At 46.5% G+C, this 14,427-nt stretch overlaps 2 protein-coding genes across 5 annotated transcripts in view; one reads left to right on the top strand and one right to left on the bottom strand.

The window, feature by feature from the left end:
- ncam1b (neural cell adhesion molecule 1b) overlaps positions 1-13,939 on the top strand; it is a 35,504-nt gene extending 21,565 nt beyond the window's left edge. The window contains exons 11-23 of the mRNA XM_085915572.1: positions 1,524-1,674; positions 2,940-3,127; positions 3,369-3,465; positions 3,542-3,712; positions 3,948-4,076; positions 4,830-4,862; positions 5,640-5,642; positions 6,750-6,874; positions 6,994-7,174; positions 8,784-8,982; positions 9,367-9,483; positions 10,110-11,012; positions 12,161-13,939. Coding sequence (XP_085771698.1) covers positions 1,524-1,674; positions 2,940-3,127; positions 3,369-3,465; positions 3,542-3,712; positions 3,948-4,076; positions 4,830-4,862; positions 5,640-5,642; positions 6,750-6,874; positions 6,994-7,174; positions 8,784-8,982; positions 9,367-9,483; positions 10,110-11,012; positions 12,161-12,278 — 2,415 coding nt within the window. The 3' untranslated portion in view covers positions 12,279-13,939. The remainder of the gene's footprint in view (positions 1-1,523; positions 1,675-2,939; positions 3,128-3,368; positions 3,466-3,541; positions 3,713-3,947; positions 4,077-4,829; positions 4,863-5,639; positions 5,643-6,749; positions 6,875-6,993; positions 7,175-8,783; positions 8,983-9,366; positions 9,484-10,109; positions 11,013-12,160) is intronic.
- The window catches only part of cadm1b (cell adhesion molecule 1b), a 173,001-nt gene that overhangs the window by 129,819 nt on the left and 28,755 nt on the right, over positions 1-14,427 (bottom strand). For all 4 annotated transcript variants that reach the window (XM_085915589.1, XM_085915592.1, XM_085915591.1 and 1 more), the window contains exon 5: positions 8,746-8,956. The gene's annotated coding sequence lies outside the window, so the exon portion shown is untranslated. The remainder of the gene's footprint in view (positions 1-8,745; positions 8,957-14,427) is intronic.

Raw genomic sequence — 14,427 nt, 5'->3', positions numbered from 1 at the left:
CAGGCTGCAGAGGGAGAGCTAGCCTCCTTTGCTTCGTACAGTTAAAGCTTGGTGACACGTGACATTTCCCGAAGTGATTTCACGCTTTGTCGTTCTTGGTCTTTTTTCTGCTTAAGATAAAAAATAAAAGTGCTGTATCATTTGCTTGTTTAGTAGCGATGCTACAAGCATTGATCACTAAATGAGAATAGTGTACTTGAAGCCGTGTCCAAGATAAAAAGCTTCCTGGTGATGCTGCTAGGTGGCATTGATTTTTTTCGTGTGTGTGTAAAAAATATTTTGAGCTATAATATAAAGATTTTTCTCAGAACGTTGCGAGATAAATCAAGAATAATGCTGCGGCTCAACATGGGATCAATTATGAGAATTCATACTTGGCAATATTTCCATTTTTCACATTGATGACAAAAGTCTCATTGGGTGTGTGAAAATAAATTCACATGAATAAAGACTGGAATCCACTTCAGGGTTTTGCACTGCCTCTGCCCAAAGTCAGCCGGGTTAAAAAGCTTCACCCCAAACGGAAGCCTCTCTGTCGTTAAGTAGCTCCGCCCCCTTTCCACTATCTCATTGCAACTCAAACGCACACGTCCTATAGAAAATCAAAGTCCGCTTTATTGTCAATCAAAAGTTGCTGAAGAAAATATTTCCTAAATTTAGACGCGTACACAGGTCACGTTGCCAAGCTGCAGATTCGGAAAGAGAATGTTTTCTGCACGGGGGTCAGGATAAAAGGCCATTGTGTTATATAAGCGTTGCTCCAGTGCCTCTACCCGCCATGCATAATGAATGGCGCAGACATGCGTAGCCTATTCAATGGGAATACAAACTAGCAGGGGCTCTCTTTTTACATGGCCGCCCAGGCTGCCTCCTCAATCAGCAGGAGTAAAAGCATCCGTGGCAATGCTTTGCCTGCAGCTTGGACCTCGGCCATTTGAAAAAAAAAAAAAAAATGCATTGAAGACGAGCTGCTTGAGGCGTTTGCTGCTGAAATGAGAAAATCCGACTCAAAATTAAATACGCAAAATATGCATCCTAAATCTATTCATGAAATTCAACAATAGGGATTGGCGGGTGGAGCTCTGTGGTTTTCAAGTGGCACTCTTTGACCCCCGACGGTGGAGAAGTCAGGTGTCGAGGAAAGCGGGTAGGGGGGGCATGTAGATAAGTCGCTAGCCGCTTGTTTGCCGTCAGCTTGGAACACAACCTCGCTGAATTTGATTGTCAATCTAGAGCCCGAAAACAAACAAATCAAATGACCCCGAACGGAAGTAAACACTAGCTTAAGGTGACGCTGTGGCAAATTGCTAAGCGGAAAGAAAGCTCCACGTGGTTCCTCTTGTCATGAATTATTGATCAGCTCCCTGCTCCCGTCAACTGTGCTCTTGCCTTTCCACATCTGTTGCCTTTTTTTTTTTTGTGTGCGTGTGTGTTCTTTTATCAAATGCCTTCATGCTCTTCGACATTATGAATAACATGGACGTGGCGTCTTCTCAACCGAGTTGTTGTTTACTTCTGTTCAGAGCGAGGACGGCAACGTGGTGGTGCGAAGCGACGCTCGGGTTTCTTCCCTCACGCTAAAGTACGTCAAGTACACGGACGCCGGGCGGTACCTGTGCTCGGCGCGGAGCGCCATCGGGGAAGATGACCAGGTGGCATATCTGGAGGTTCGCTGTAAGTATGTCAATAAAATTCGCTTTCCATCCCCCAATTTGAATTCTCCCGCAGTTAGCAAATATTGGAACGAAACTATTCTTCAGTCAGCCGCTTTGACTCGACTTGGAGGTTTTAGGGTGGTGCGGCATCAGGAGCCTTAATCCCCGCTTCATGTCGGCGCATGACACGAATTTGCAAAATATGTCGAAAGCGGACGGGGCTGGAGATATGCGGCCCGTCGCCCTCAGCTCATCTGACAACTTGCTGTGTGGCGGCTTCTCGTTTCCATTACCGCCTAACATTTTTCAACCATGTCGCAAAGGGAGGGAGGGAGGGCGAAAAATGATGAGAATGTCGACGTGTTCATCTAACGACAGAAGTGTAAACCCCGGTGCTTTAACACAAGGACCTTGCGCCGGTAAAAGATGCCATTTTCCTGCCTTTCTTCCTCGTTACTATTCCTTGTAACAAGACGAAGCGATAACTTGACACCTTGTGACTAGCATCTGGATTGCAAAAGCGTCAGCCGGTGCCTTTCGCACGGATCCCATCAAAGAAAATAATTACCGCTTGCGACAAGAAAGTTCCGCTACGTGATAATAAGATGACGGAAGAAAGTAATTTTTACACAAAAAGGTAGTAAAAAAAAAAAAAGAAAAGAAAAAGTGAGCCGCCGTCCCGCTTAATCGACATCTAATGCTTGGGATGACGCGAAATTTGCAATTGGTTTTGGATTTTTTTCACACAGATCAGCAGCAGTGGAAAATGCTGGCTAGAAAATATAAAGCCACACATCTTATGGGTCAAGCTGCATCGAAAGCGATTTTCCATACTTTCAATTGATGCCACATCAAATGCCAGCTGGCCTTACACAGGCGTCTGATTGCCGTGTGAAAGCACCTTTGCTGGGTTCTGTGTGAAATATGACTTTCGATGCGAATCATGGTGAAAATGGTGAATTTGCTTCCAAATCCTTTTTTGTTATTCATCAATGCAGTGCACGGATGAATTGTGCATCAAAGACGGCTTCACTTCGACAATATAACGTGATTAGTCCGTTCGATCCAAACGAGCTCTTTGGAAACGCAGTCACCGGAAATATTTGCAATAAGCGCAATCATTCCCATCTGCTCTTTTTGTTATGATTTCGCCATTTCCAGTGTCTCATATTAGTGTGACAATACTGCGGCGTCTCTTTAGCTAGCTTACGGATGCATTTTTCATTTCAAGCGTCGTTACCCAAAGAGATGAGCTGCGTAACTATCGGACGTATTTTTCTCAAGACGCCCCTAAGATCCACGGCGAGGTGGCCGTTTACACCTGGGAGGGCAACGCCGTCAACATCAGCTGCGAGGTGCAAGCTCACCCCGGCCAGGTTACCATAGTTTGGCTCCGGGACGGATTCACGCTGCCCAACGCCAACACCAGCAACGTTAAGATCTACAGATCGCCCTCGGCCAGCTACCTGCAGGTAAGATGGCCGTCCGGCCGCGCTTGCCGATGGCGCATCTTTGCGGCATCAAGATTTCATGACTTTTCTTTCAGCTTTCCATGGTGAATAATTCACCGGCGGGAAACTCGCAGTAACAAAATAGAATAAAGCGAAGCCCCTGTTCAACACAGAGAATACATTACAGAACCACCCGAAATGTCCGTATGCGTTGGATCTGGGCTAAATATGGACTGGACGATGGCAATTTGTCTCTCCGCAGGTGACGCCGACATCCGAGAATGACTTTGGAAGTTACAACTGCACCGCTTCAAACGAGATGGGCACAGAAGCCAAAGAGTTTGTCCTCATCCAAGCGGGTAAGTCTCAGAAAAAAAAAAAATCCAATCTAGTGTGTTCTTTTTTCCCCACTTCCTGTCCTTCCTTTCACCACAGAGGTGCCATCGTCGCCCTTCATCAACGAGGTGTCACCTTTCTCCACCACGGCTCTGGTTCAGTTCGAGGAGCCCGAGTCCAGCGGAGGCGTGCCCGTGCTCAAGTACAAAGCGGCGTGGAGGATTCAAGGCAGAGGCAGCTGGTCGCAGAGAATCTTTGAGCTCAAAGATGGTATGATGGAGTGTATTTTTCTTCCCCTTTCCATCTGGCCACATACACAAAAATAGCAGGTGTTGATGCTACTTTTGTCCTTTTGCTGTTTGTTCTCGCTCCTCACTCTGTCGACGCCCTTTTGTCCGCACCCGGTCTGGTGGCGTTCCAAATGAATTCCAACAAAAAAGCCACTTACATCTATGTACAAAAGTTACTCTCTACCTTGCTAACTAACTCATTTTGATATCGTTAGGCTCCTTGGGCGAGGTGACCGTCACAGACCTGAGACCGGACACCAGCTACGAAATCAAGATGTCCGCCATCAACGGCAAAGGGGAAGGCGAAAGCTGCCCAGTGGAAGTTTTCAAGACACAGCCAGTTCGTAAGTTCCTCGCACGGCAAACGTCAACTTAGCGAATTCGCTTTAGACTTCCAACTAGCCGCGCTGAGACTGTCAAACAATTAGCATTTAGCAACGGCAAGGCGGCAGAGGAAATCAGGAAATGGCTCGAAGGCAAAACTGGCAAAAGCCAAAGCAGTCATTCCTTCTCATTTGTGAACATAATGACCTCCTTTGAAAAAAATACACCTTCCTTACAATACATCACAGTTAAAGGTCATGACGGTTATTGTTGCGCTAATAAACTCTCAGCTCCCACCGGCCTCTTTTTCATCATTACTCTGTAAACACAACTACACTCCGTTTTGAATTCACATTTGCATTTCATTAGGCTCGCACAATGAATGTGACTCGGTCCATATCAATTACAACAAGCGACGTACTGTCAGGGTTGATGCTATTATTTAGCAATTAGCCCCCCCCCTGGTGGCGGGAGAAGATACTGAACTAAACGGCGGACTCAGTCATTGAAATGTAATCAACGGAATTATGGCTCGTTTTGTTTTCGGCACTCGAGCAGTTTAAAGGCTTTCCCAAGCCAAAATCGCCGATTGTTTTTCACCTCACTTTCAATTGAAGTTAATAGCGTTTGATTAAAACCAGTTTACATTTTCAAGTGTTTTTCGTGATAAGCGTGACTCAACCTCGTTTCGACCTTGATCGCCTCATTAAGCCAAATGGGAAAGCATTTGTGCGGATGATTAATTACCATTGTGTGTCTTTCTTTGTCTTAAGATGACGTTTTTGGTTTGTTATCAGAAGACACAGGTTTGTTTCCGCAGTCAGGATGATTAGAGTAGCTTGTGTCGATTAGTTGCAATCAAATGTCCCAATTAGCCGTGTATTAGTTTTTGGTAGAGACGCTTTGGAAGCCTCCTTTTACAACGGCTGCAAGAACGATATTCTTTGTGTCGCTGTTGTTTAAAAAAAAAAAATGCAGCGGCTGATAAAACAAAGCTGATATTACCCAATATGTAAAAAAAAAAAAAAAAAAAATGCCAACGTGGATTAAGGCCACCATATCTTCTGATGCGGCCATTTTGCGGCATGGCTTTGGAAAAGGAGGCTACGTCGACTCGCTTCTCCCTCATCCCAAAAGTTCTCCATATAGGAATAATAATAACCATCCAATTAGCCGTGAGTGAATTACTAAACGTCGAGAGCAAACGTTCCATTGCAAAAGACAAACATGGCTCCTCTGGGTTCAGCTTTGTGTTGTCGACCGTTTGGATCGCTCCCCTCGGCTCATGACTCATCAGTTGCTCTCAAGTGCGCTAGTAGGAGACGTCTGCTGCCCTTTACACACACACACACACACACACACACACACACACACACACACACACACACACACACACACACACAAACACACACACACACTCGAGAGCCATCTTAGCCTCCGATGCCCCGTTAGGAAGTTTTAGCATGCTAGTCCCGTGTGCTATGCTCGACTCCCCCTTTCAAACACTCCTACATGTGCAACTCATGTGACTGTTATTCTGCTTGCATGGCGCCGTGACGACCGCCCCTCCCTCCACTGTGCAGAAGGTAAACTTGACGTTGAGAGCGATTGCTTTAATCGGCCAACGCCGCTATTAAACGCCGCATTAATTGCTTCTAAGCCAACGCGCAGCAAAGTTGGAGCTAAACGCCATTAATCAATCGGGTAGGCGTCCGTCTTGGCGGGGATTAACGAGAGCCAGAATCGGTTACCTTGGCGATGTTTATCAGCGGCGCCTGAATTGTGATGGAGAGGCTGCTACCTGTGTGGGATGCATTTCATCGGTAGATAAAGTCCAACTTGCTTGCATTTCAAAGCTCATTTTCCAATAGAAAATCATGGAAAGTGAATTAATACGTTCCAAACGATGGCCGAGTCAAAACTTGATATTAGTATAACAATCTATGAATTATTTGCATATCCAAGTATCAAGATGTCAAATATTCCCCAAATATATATTGAAATCATCACTCCCCTGTTTGTTTGACAAAATCCCAGAAAAGACAGAAAAAGCTGTTTTGTTTGACATGTTAGAGCTACTTTTTTCCGGCATTCCACTACAATTAAATGTCTACCTCCCCAAAAAAACACAGCTTCCTTTCCACAACACTTTGCTCTGGTTCTCAATCGGCGGCTTTTAGTATTCACGCCGAGAGCGCTTACTAACAAAGTCATTGCCTCAGCTCGGACCGAGTCCGAATATAAAGTCTAACCACAATGCGCCTTCCTCTGTTTGTCTTTCCTTAACACGGGTAATAAACATTTGGGGATGACAGTTAATGCTACGAATGCTGCATTTAACCTTCGATATCGAAGTCTTGACGCATGCCGAGGCCCAGTCGCAGAAACAGTTATATCAGTCAGTCATCTGGATTCTGTTTGAGTGCCGCCTCGGACTGAATCGGATGCACACGCACTGGTGTGTGATTCATTCAAGAGTGTGACTCCCCCATCTGGAGGCAAAGCCACAAAGGAAACGGCCACTGACCTGAAAAGGACCACCACAACAAAAAGAGCGGAGCGCACGCTTTGTAAAACTTTCTACCTTTATCTCTAAAGACGAAACGCTTTCCCTTTCCCTCAATAACTCGCTGGGATTTTTTTTTTTTTTTTTCTTCATTGAAATGTTGATCGCTGTTGCTCCCTGCCTGTAGGAAAGCCGAGTCCTCCCAAACTAGAAGGTGCGCTTCAGCCCATCGGCAACTCCCTGAAAGTCAGCTGGATCAAGCAGGATGACGGCGGATTGCCCATCCTCCATTACCTCGTCTACTTCAAACCGGTGAGAATGTTTTCTCGGCCATAATCAAACTTGAGACTGACAATCAAAACCCTGACTAGAACCTCTAATCAGCTCACCGTAAAATTGGGCTCAACCGGATTTAAAAAATATGCTTTCAGGTTGAGTCGTCCAAATGGAAACCCGAAATCAGCATGCCCAGCGACAGCGACTACGTGATCCTCAGCGGGCTGGAGTGGGACACGACGTACGACATCTCCGTGGTGGCCGAGAACCAGAAGGGCAAGTCAGAGCGTGCCAGCATATCCGTGCGGACGTCCGTCCAGCCGGCCGTCATGCCAGGTAGGCTTCCCTACCATCCATCCCGCCCGCCCGCCGTTCTTGCTCCTGTTCTAACATTCCAACTAAAAACAAGCAGACAAAAGGAGCACCACTCAAAGCTCACCTATTTTTACCCTGAACGGTAAAAAGGACATCTCAATAGATTTACAGAAGCCCAGGGGGAAAAAAATTAAAATAAAATCTCAAATGGAGGCGAGGAAAAAATACTTTTCCGGCCGAATTTTCCCAAACGGAAGCTTTGACAGCCGTCGCTAAATGAGCTTGAGTTTGCTCCTGCGCAAGCGGGCCAGGCGGCTCCTTGAATAATTTTCATTTTCCTCAGTCTAACGGCGGAACCAGGTGGGACAGTTTGCGCTATATAACAGCTGACTAACCAGGCGGCCCGAACCGAAGCTTGCTTGTGCCCCGCCCCTCCGACGCCATCTTGTCCATTCATCTTCCTTGCTTCTCACTTCAATGCGTTGCCTTTTTTTCCTCCCTCTTCTCTTTTCTTTGATGTTTTCACCTTTTTTGTTTTTTCAGATGACATATTTTCACTTTCTCTCTTCCTCTCCCCCCCCCTACCCTTCTCTTTTTCCCACCCTCATCCTCCTTTTTTTCTCCAACGTTCCTGATCTCCGGCCCGCTTCGGGACGTTGTCATCATCCCAGCTACTCAGGGCTCTCCGTCCGTGACGTGCTGTGCCGTCTCACTCATCCTGTCCGTCATCACCGCATTGCTGCTCTCGTAGTTTCGACGGCGGCGGCCCGTACTTTTGAAAAACTGTGACAGACCGAGCGAGCGAGCGTGCGTGTGTGTGTGTGTGTGTGTGTGTGTGTGTGCGTGCGTGCGTGTGTGTGGTATTCGCAACACAAACCGAACCAAAGGCAGCGGAATCCCTCGCACGTGTCGCGCGTCAGACGACATAGACGTGTGACAATTGACAGCAAGAAACTGGAATGTGTTTCGTGTAAATGCCGAGCGATCGCTCAACCGTGTGTGTACATATGATGTAAAAACCGACTTAACCTTTACGCCAACAACAAAAAAAAACAGCTAACGGGAAATTTGTGTACACACGGCGTATTACCAGTCGTGCTATCGTGTGTCACTTCTTAAGCGACGTGTTTTTGAAATAGCTAACTATGTTAACTGAAAGGTGCTTGTTTTTGTTTTTTTTCCTTCTTCCCCACACAAAGTTGCACGCCTGTCTTAACAGTGTCATTCATACTTGACATTAAAAAAATCGCCATGGCACAAAAGCAAATATAAAGCACACAAACGCTATATATTGTGTAACACTGGAGTGATCTGGGCTTCATTTACTCACAAATGTGCTTACACGGTGTGTGTGGGTTCATTCAAAAACAAATATTTTTGGGGACCAATGATTGGTTTTACATTGACTTGACTGTAAACAGTATGAGATAAATATTTTAAAAATTCTAACATCGAATAAATACATATGTTGAATATGTGATTGAGGGCTGCTTAGCGTCAAGCGTTTATATAAAACATCATCAAGAGCAGGTGAGTGAATCGTTTGTTCCTCTAAACATTTGGCAGATTTGTTTATGGATTCACGCACTCACCCGTTGTTCGCCCCCCCCGGCTGTGTTGTCCGCGTCAGATTTGGATGAAGACGCGGTGTTCCCTATGGGGATCATGTTGTGGGCGGGCATCCTGGTGGTGGCGTTCATCCTGCTGCTCTTAGCCGTGGACGTCACGTGCTACTTTGTCAACAAGTGCGGCCTCATCATGTGCCTGTGCGGAAAGTCGGCCTCGGGCACCAAAGGCAAAGATCTGGAGGAGGGAAAGGCGGCATTCATGTAAGTTCATGGCGGACATTTTTGAAAGTGCATTTGGTTCATTTTAAACGCAGTATGTCTTAATAGGTTCATTCAAACGTTGTAATTTCATTCATCCTTGTTTTATTTATGTTTCTGACTCAAGCTGGTATTGGATTTTTCGGTTCATGTTTTATGTGTACTTTTGCTGCCCCAAAGTGGCCAAAAGGGGTGTCACAGTCTCGGACAGTCACGTTTTATATTAGGAAAAAAGAAAGATTGATTTTGTTTTTTTTTCCTATCTAGTCTCGATTCACTCACAAAGTGGCGTAATATAAAATTTGGGCCTTTTAAATGGAACACAAAGCTGATCTGTAACAATGATTTAGTCCTTGAGGATGATGTCTTTTTTTTTTATGTCCACAGGAAAGACGAGTCCAAAGAGCCCATCGTGGAGGTCCGCACGGAGGATGAGTGCACAGCCAATCACAATGCGGCAGGCCCAACAGAACCCAATGAAACCACGCCCCTAACCGAGCCAGAGTGAGTAGAACTGACAGCGGCACAGACTCTTTTTTTTTTTTTCTCTCTTTTTTTTTTTTTTTTCGCTGCTCTTAAAAATTCTTATCAGCTGTCCTACTTTGCACTCCACTTCCAAGAATTCACTTTTCACCTCTCACCAGGACAAAATTTGACCCGCTTCTATGCACTTCTTTTTTTTGGTCATTCTTGAGTGGAGTCCACTGAGAGTGTGTGGCTTGTTGACTTGTGCGATCATATACCAGTAGAAGAGAACGGACGGGACAGAAAGGCCGTTGTCCTCTCCAGTAAAGCTTAGGTGACAATGTCGCGTCCAGGTGGTTCTGCTTGGTAGTATTCTGCTGGATTTCCAGCCTTTCCCAGTCAGTACTCGTCCATGTCGGCGTGTGTCTGGAATGCCCCCGCCCCCCTTTATGTCCACTCACAGCATGTTGTTTCTCCTTAATAGTTTGCGCTTTTTTTGTTTTGTTATTGTCGTCGTTGCCCGTCTTTTTTTTATAATTTCACTTGCTTTGTGTTGTTTGTGAGGCTGACTAATCTTCTCGCATGCCGCTCGGGGCCACCCTTCCTGTGTCACAGTCACCCCGGTGTCTAGTTTGTGTGTCTCTGTTCTCTCCCTGCTCTCTCAGGCTGGCGGCTTTCACCGCTGCCCTGGCATTGGACACGCTCTCCTCTGACACGGCCACGGCCGCCAATGACCCCGCTCAAGACAGCCCCTCTAGCGAGACCACCACGCTCACGTGTAGCCTGTCCACCCCGGCCAACGAGCCCTCGCCCATCACGGCGCCGGCGCCCAGCCCGGAGACGAGCGCGGCGCCGCCGACTCCCCCCGTGTGCAGGGCTGCCGTCGAGGCTAAGATGGCGCCGTTAGTGGAGCGGAGGGGATCCGATCGGGTGACGGAAGAAGAGGAGCCCGAGAAGAGCGACGCTTCGCCGGCCACCCTGGAACGGACTCAGAAACCCGGGACGCCCATCCCGCCCAAACGGAGGCACTCTCCGAAACTTGCCGCCCTAAAGGCTAAAGCGAGCCCGCCTGTCTCGCCCTTGGCCACGGAACCACCTCTTACTCCAGACAGCAAGAAAGTAGCTCCCAGCCCGCCGCTCAACCCCAAAGACCCCGATACAAATTGCGCCTCCGACAATCCCGCCCAGCCGTCTAACCCTCTTAACCCTAACCCTAAACCTCCATCTTCAGCCATCCATGGCGCTCCCAAAGCGCCGGATGCTGAAGAGTCTTCCCCTTTGGTCCGAGACGTCCCCACCCCCGTGTCTCCCCCTCCCGCTAGCGAGCCCCTCGCATCGCCGCCTCACATGTACGACTTACTGGCCCGTGACATGGGCCTCGATAACGCCACGTTCGACTTAGAGCTGACTAACGGCACGGAGCGACCCTGGGCCATCCCCGACGATCTGATTAGCTTAGAGAGCCCGCCCACTGCCCCTTCTCTGCCCAATGGAGACGGAGCAGACCTCACCCCCACAATGGACGCATCAGAACCTCTGGCTAAGACTGCTCCACCTGTCAACGATGAGTACGGCTCCCTCTAGAGGTTTCTCTGTGTGTGTGCGTGCGTGCGTGTACGTGTGAGTGAGTAACTCGTGCATTCGTTCATTCACCACCACATGTTGCCATTCACCACACGTTCAGTAACGAGTCCAACGAGGCTGAACTTCTAAGGTCGCGCTAGTGACTGAGGAGTGAGGTTCTGATCTCACGCATTGCTCGTGTTGGGCGCGATCCTCCAAAAGCAGCAATTTTTAGTCGACCAAAAACAACAATATGCGTTTCTTGAGCCACTGACTGACCAATTGTGTAGACTAGTGGGATTCTTTTTTTTTTTTTTTTTTTCTTGACCAAATGTGAACACAAGAGGTTTGGGCCCAACGCCAGCGATATGTGTGAGTTCTGATGAGCACAAAGGAGGCCTCTTTCAGACGTCTCATTTGATACGATCGCACTCAAGTACACCTGGGAAGACATACCGAGCCAAAACCAAATGATTTGGCATCCGGCAGCACTATGGTGCCCCCAATAAGACATTGGCATGGATCGCAAAATGCTTCGAATGCAAAGTGAACAGAGTGACTTTAATTTAGCGCTCGCGTTTTTTTTTTCCATAGTCAATTTTGTTGTAAGAATTTAAAGTAACAGGACACACAGATTGATTACACTGCCATCTAGTGGCGGTGGGTCGCTCTGCTCTTCACATCACGTCGTTGGCTCGGATGGATGAACCAAGACGATTTCTAGGAAATCATTTTGGCATCAATTAATTAGACTTGATTATTTCCGGTGGCACACCTGACCATCTTTCTCGAAATCAAAGAACGCCATCGCTCGTCTGAAAGGGGCTCTAATTTAAAACGGTTTGCTAGCTAGCTAGTCAGAGTTTTGTTGTCGTCACATTTTTGGTGGAGTGTTTTTGGTTGAGGGAGGCCCGTGTGTTCCTGGATGACTCTTCCGGTTCGTAGCGACCTGTCCTCAACTCCCCGATTGTTGTAAATGGTGGTGAAGGAATATGTAAGCAGACCGTGCCAGCACACTGGGTCTTCTTACATATATATATATACGTCAACGACGTCATTTCCGGGTTCAGTGTGCGCCGACGTCATGTTTTTAACGCGTCTAACTTGAATTTTTGCTTTTGTTTGGCCCCTCCCCCCTACCCACCCCTTTCAGGACAATCTTTTTGGACGGGAAGGGAAAACCCGAGGAGGAGCTGTCCGACGCCGCCACGGAGACGCCCGCCGAACACAACAGTGTCATACAGACAAAAGCCGCGCAGAGCAAAGCATGAAAAACAAAATGAACGAAAAAAAAAACTCCATCGTAAACATCGCGCAGCTGCGGGAATTTTCATTTCCACTGCCCTTTAGTACACACAAAACACACATTTGTCCAGCACGCACTTTTAGCCCGAGGAGTTTATCTTGCAGTCACCAGATTTTTATTTTTTTAATTTAATCTAACAGGAGAACATCAGAACTCACCAAAGCATTCGATTATCATGAGAACTTAAAAAGGGAAAGAAAAAAAAAAATCGTCATTCTTTAAATTTTGTGTCGCGTGTGTGTGTGCGCCGTTCTTTTGTTTTCTCTGAGCTTTTCATTCGTGCGCCCGTCTCGTTAGCTTGTCCGTGCATGTTTGGCCTGAAGATGGTTGCTAAAAGCTTTATGGTTTCCTTGCCAATTCGACTTCCCCCCCCACACACACACATACACACAGACACACACTATGATCAATCCCACGTACCATCACTGCCTCACCAGCGTTTATTAAACAGATACTCAAGAGAGAAAAAAAAAAGGAGAAAAAAAAAAAAAAAGACATCCGGAGTGCCGATGTTGTGATCTAAATATGTTTCATTTGGCTCGTTTCTTCCCCGCACGAAACAAAACAAAAAATGAGGGGGGGGGGATTCTACTACAAAGACTTCCATCCCTGCCTGCAAGCTTGTGCACTGTGCCTGTGTGCGTGTGCGCGCGTGAGTGAGTGTCAGTAGAACGTCCTGTCATCGGTTTCTATGATAATCTGCTTTGTCGTGAGAGATTTAGCGTCTTGTTTTTATATATATGTATAAATATGATACTGTATATTAAAATGTACTATTATAATTGTTAGACAAAGGAAAGGTGTGCTCAATGGACTAACGTGGTCATGAAAATCATAAGAAAAGGTGTAGTGTTACTAAAAAGCGTCCGTCGGGTCTCACACACGCACAGCACTCTGTAAACAGCGTCAAGTCTTATCAGTGGTTCTCGTGAAGGAAGGCATGAAATCATTACGACTAACGACCAGGCACGTTGGTGGCGACGTAAATCGCTCATTTTCAGTTTACGGGTGTTGTTTGGTTGATTTTCTCCTTCAAGTGTTCTTCAGTAATGTGCTTTATCTGAGACCCTTCCCCGCCCCTCCCAATTCTCCTTGTCTTTTGTACAAACTGCTTGTCAGGAAGCAAGGTGGTCGCTCGCTCTTTTCTAAGACAGCAAATGCAACTTCAATGCCAACTGGAAGGACGGATCGTATTTCCTCAAAACGCTGGCCAATAAATGTCTGACATTACAAAAAGTAAAACAAAAAAACAAGAACACTATCTTATAGTTCACTTACATGAAAGCATTGATCCCATTTGATATCTGTTGCTAACTAAAACAGCAGCTCCTACCAAGCTGTAAAATGGCCTCTACGATGAATTTAAAGTATGGAGAGAATGTTTTTAATTACGTCAGCCATCTTGTAAACTGACTTCAGGGATCACCTGCAAGTCAATCTGAACTGTCGCTAACCAAAACAGCAGCACCTGCATAGGTCATCCCTCTAATGCTTCCCTTTACACATGAAAAAAAAAAAAAAGAGTCTTATTTAGACAGCCTCAAATAATTTACGGTTACATATTTGAGGAAATACTGTCCATTTGATCAAAACCGCTCAACTGTCCTCGTAGTCTTTACGGACCACCTTGCTTCCTTGTTTCGATCTTATGGGGTGGAAAAAATTCTGCTGTGTACAGTCTGGAGTGCTAACCCATTTTCGAAATAAAAACTTTGTTTCTCAATCTCAACTGGCGCTGGCCCATTTTGTTGTATTCCTTTGAATTATAAATAAACCATTTGTGTAACTATGACAAGTGTCCACCAGATGGCAGCACAGGTGCGCGCTGAAAGTTACGTGCTCCAGGTTTTGCTGGGTCATGGATGGACGGACGACTGACTCACAAGCACGCGCACAGTGCAAACAGGTTGTACTGGCCGGGAAATTCCGTGATGTACTTGTTCGAATGGTAAACACTTGTTGCATAATGTTTGTTCGTTTAAAAAAAAAAAAAAAAAGTAAATAGCCCCAGAGTCTGATATAATAACACTCGCTCAGCCGAGCTTGAATGTTTCTACAAAACTGGCCCCGAACGGGCTTAATGGGTTGTCATTCTGCTCACTCTCAAACAAGTG

This window comes from Syngnathus leptorhynchus, chromosome 7, assembly GCF_054491065.1.
Source record: "Syngnathus leptorhynchus isolate UIUO chromosome 7, UIUO_Slep, whole genome shotgun sequence".
Classification (NCBI taxonomy): Eukaryota; Metazoa; Chordata; class Actinopteri; order Syngnathiformes; family Syngnathidae; genus Syngnathus; species Syngnathus leptorhynchus.
This window is presented reverse-complemented; position numbering and strand designations above follow the sequence as displayed.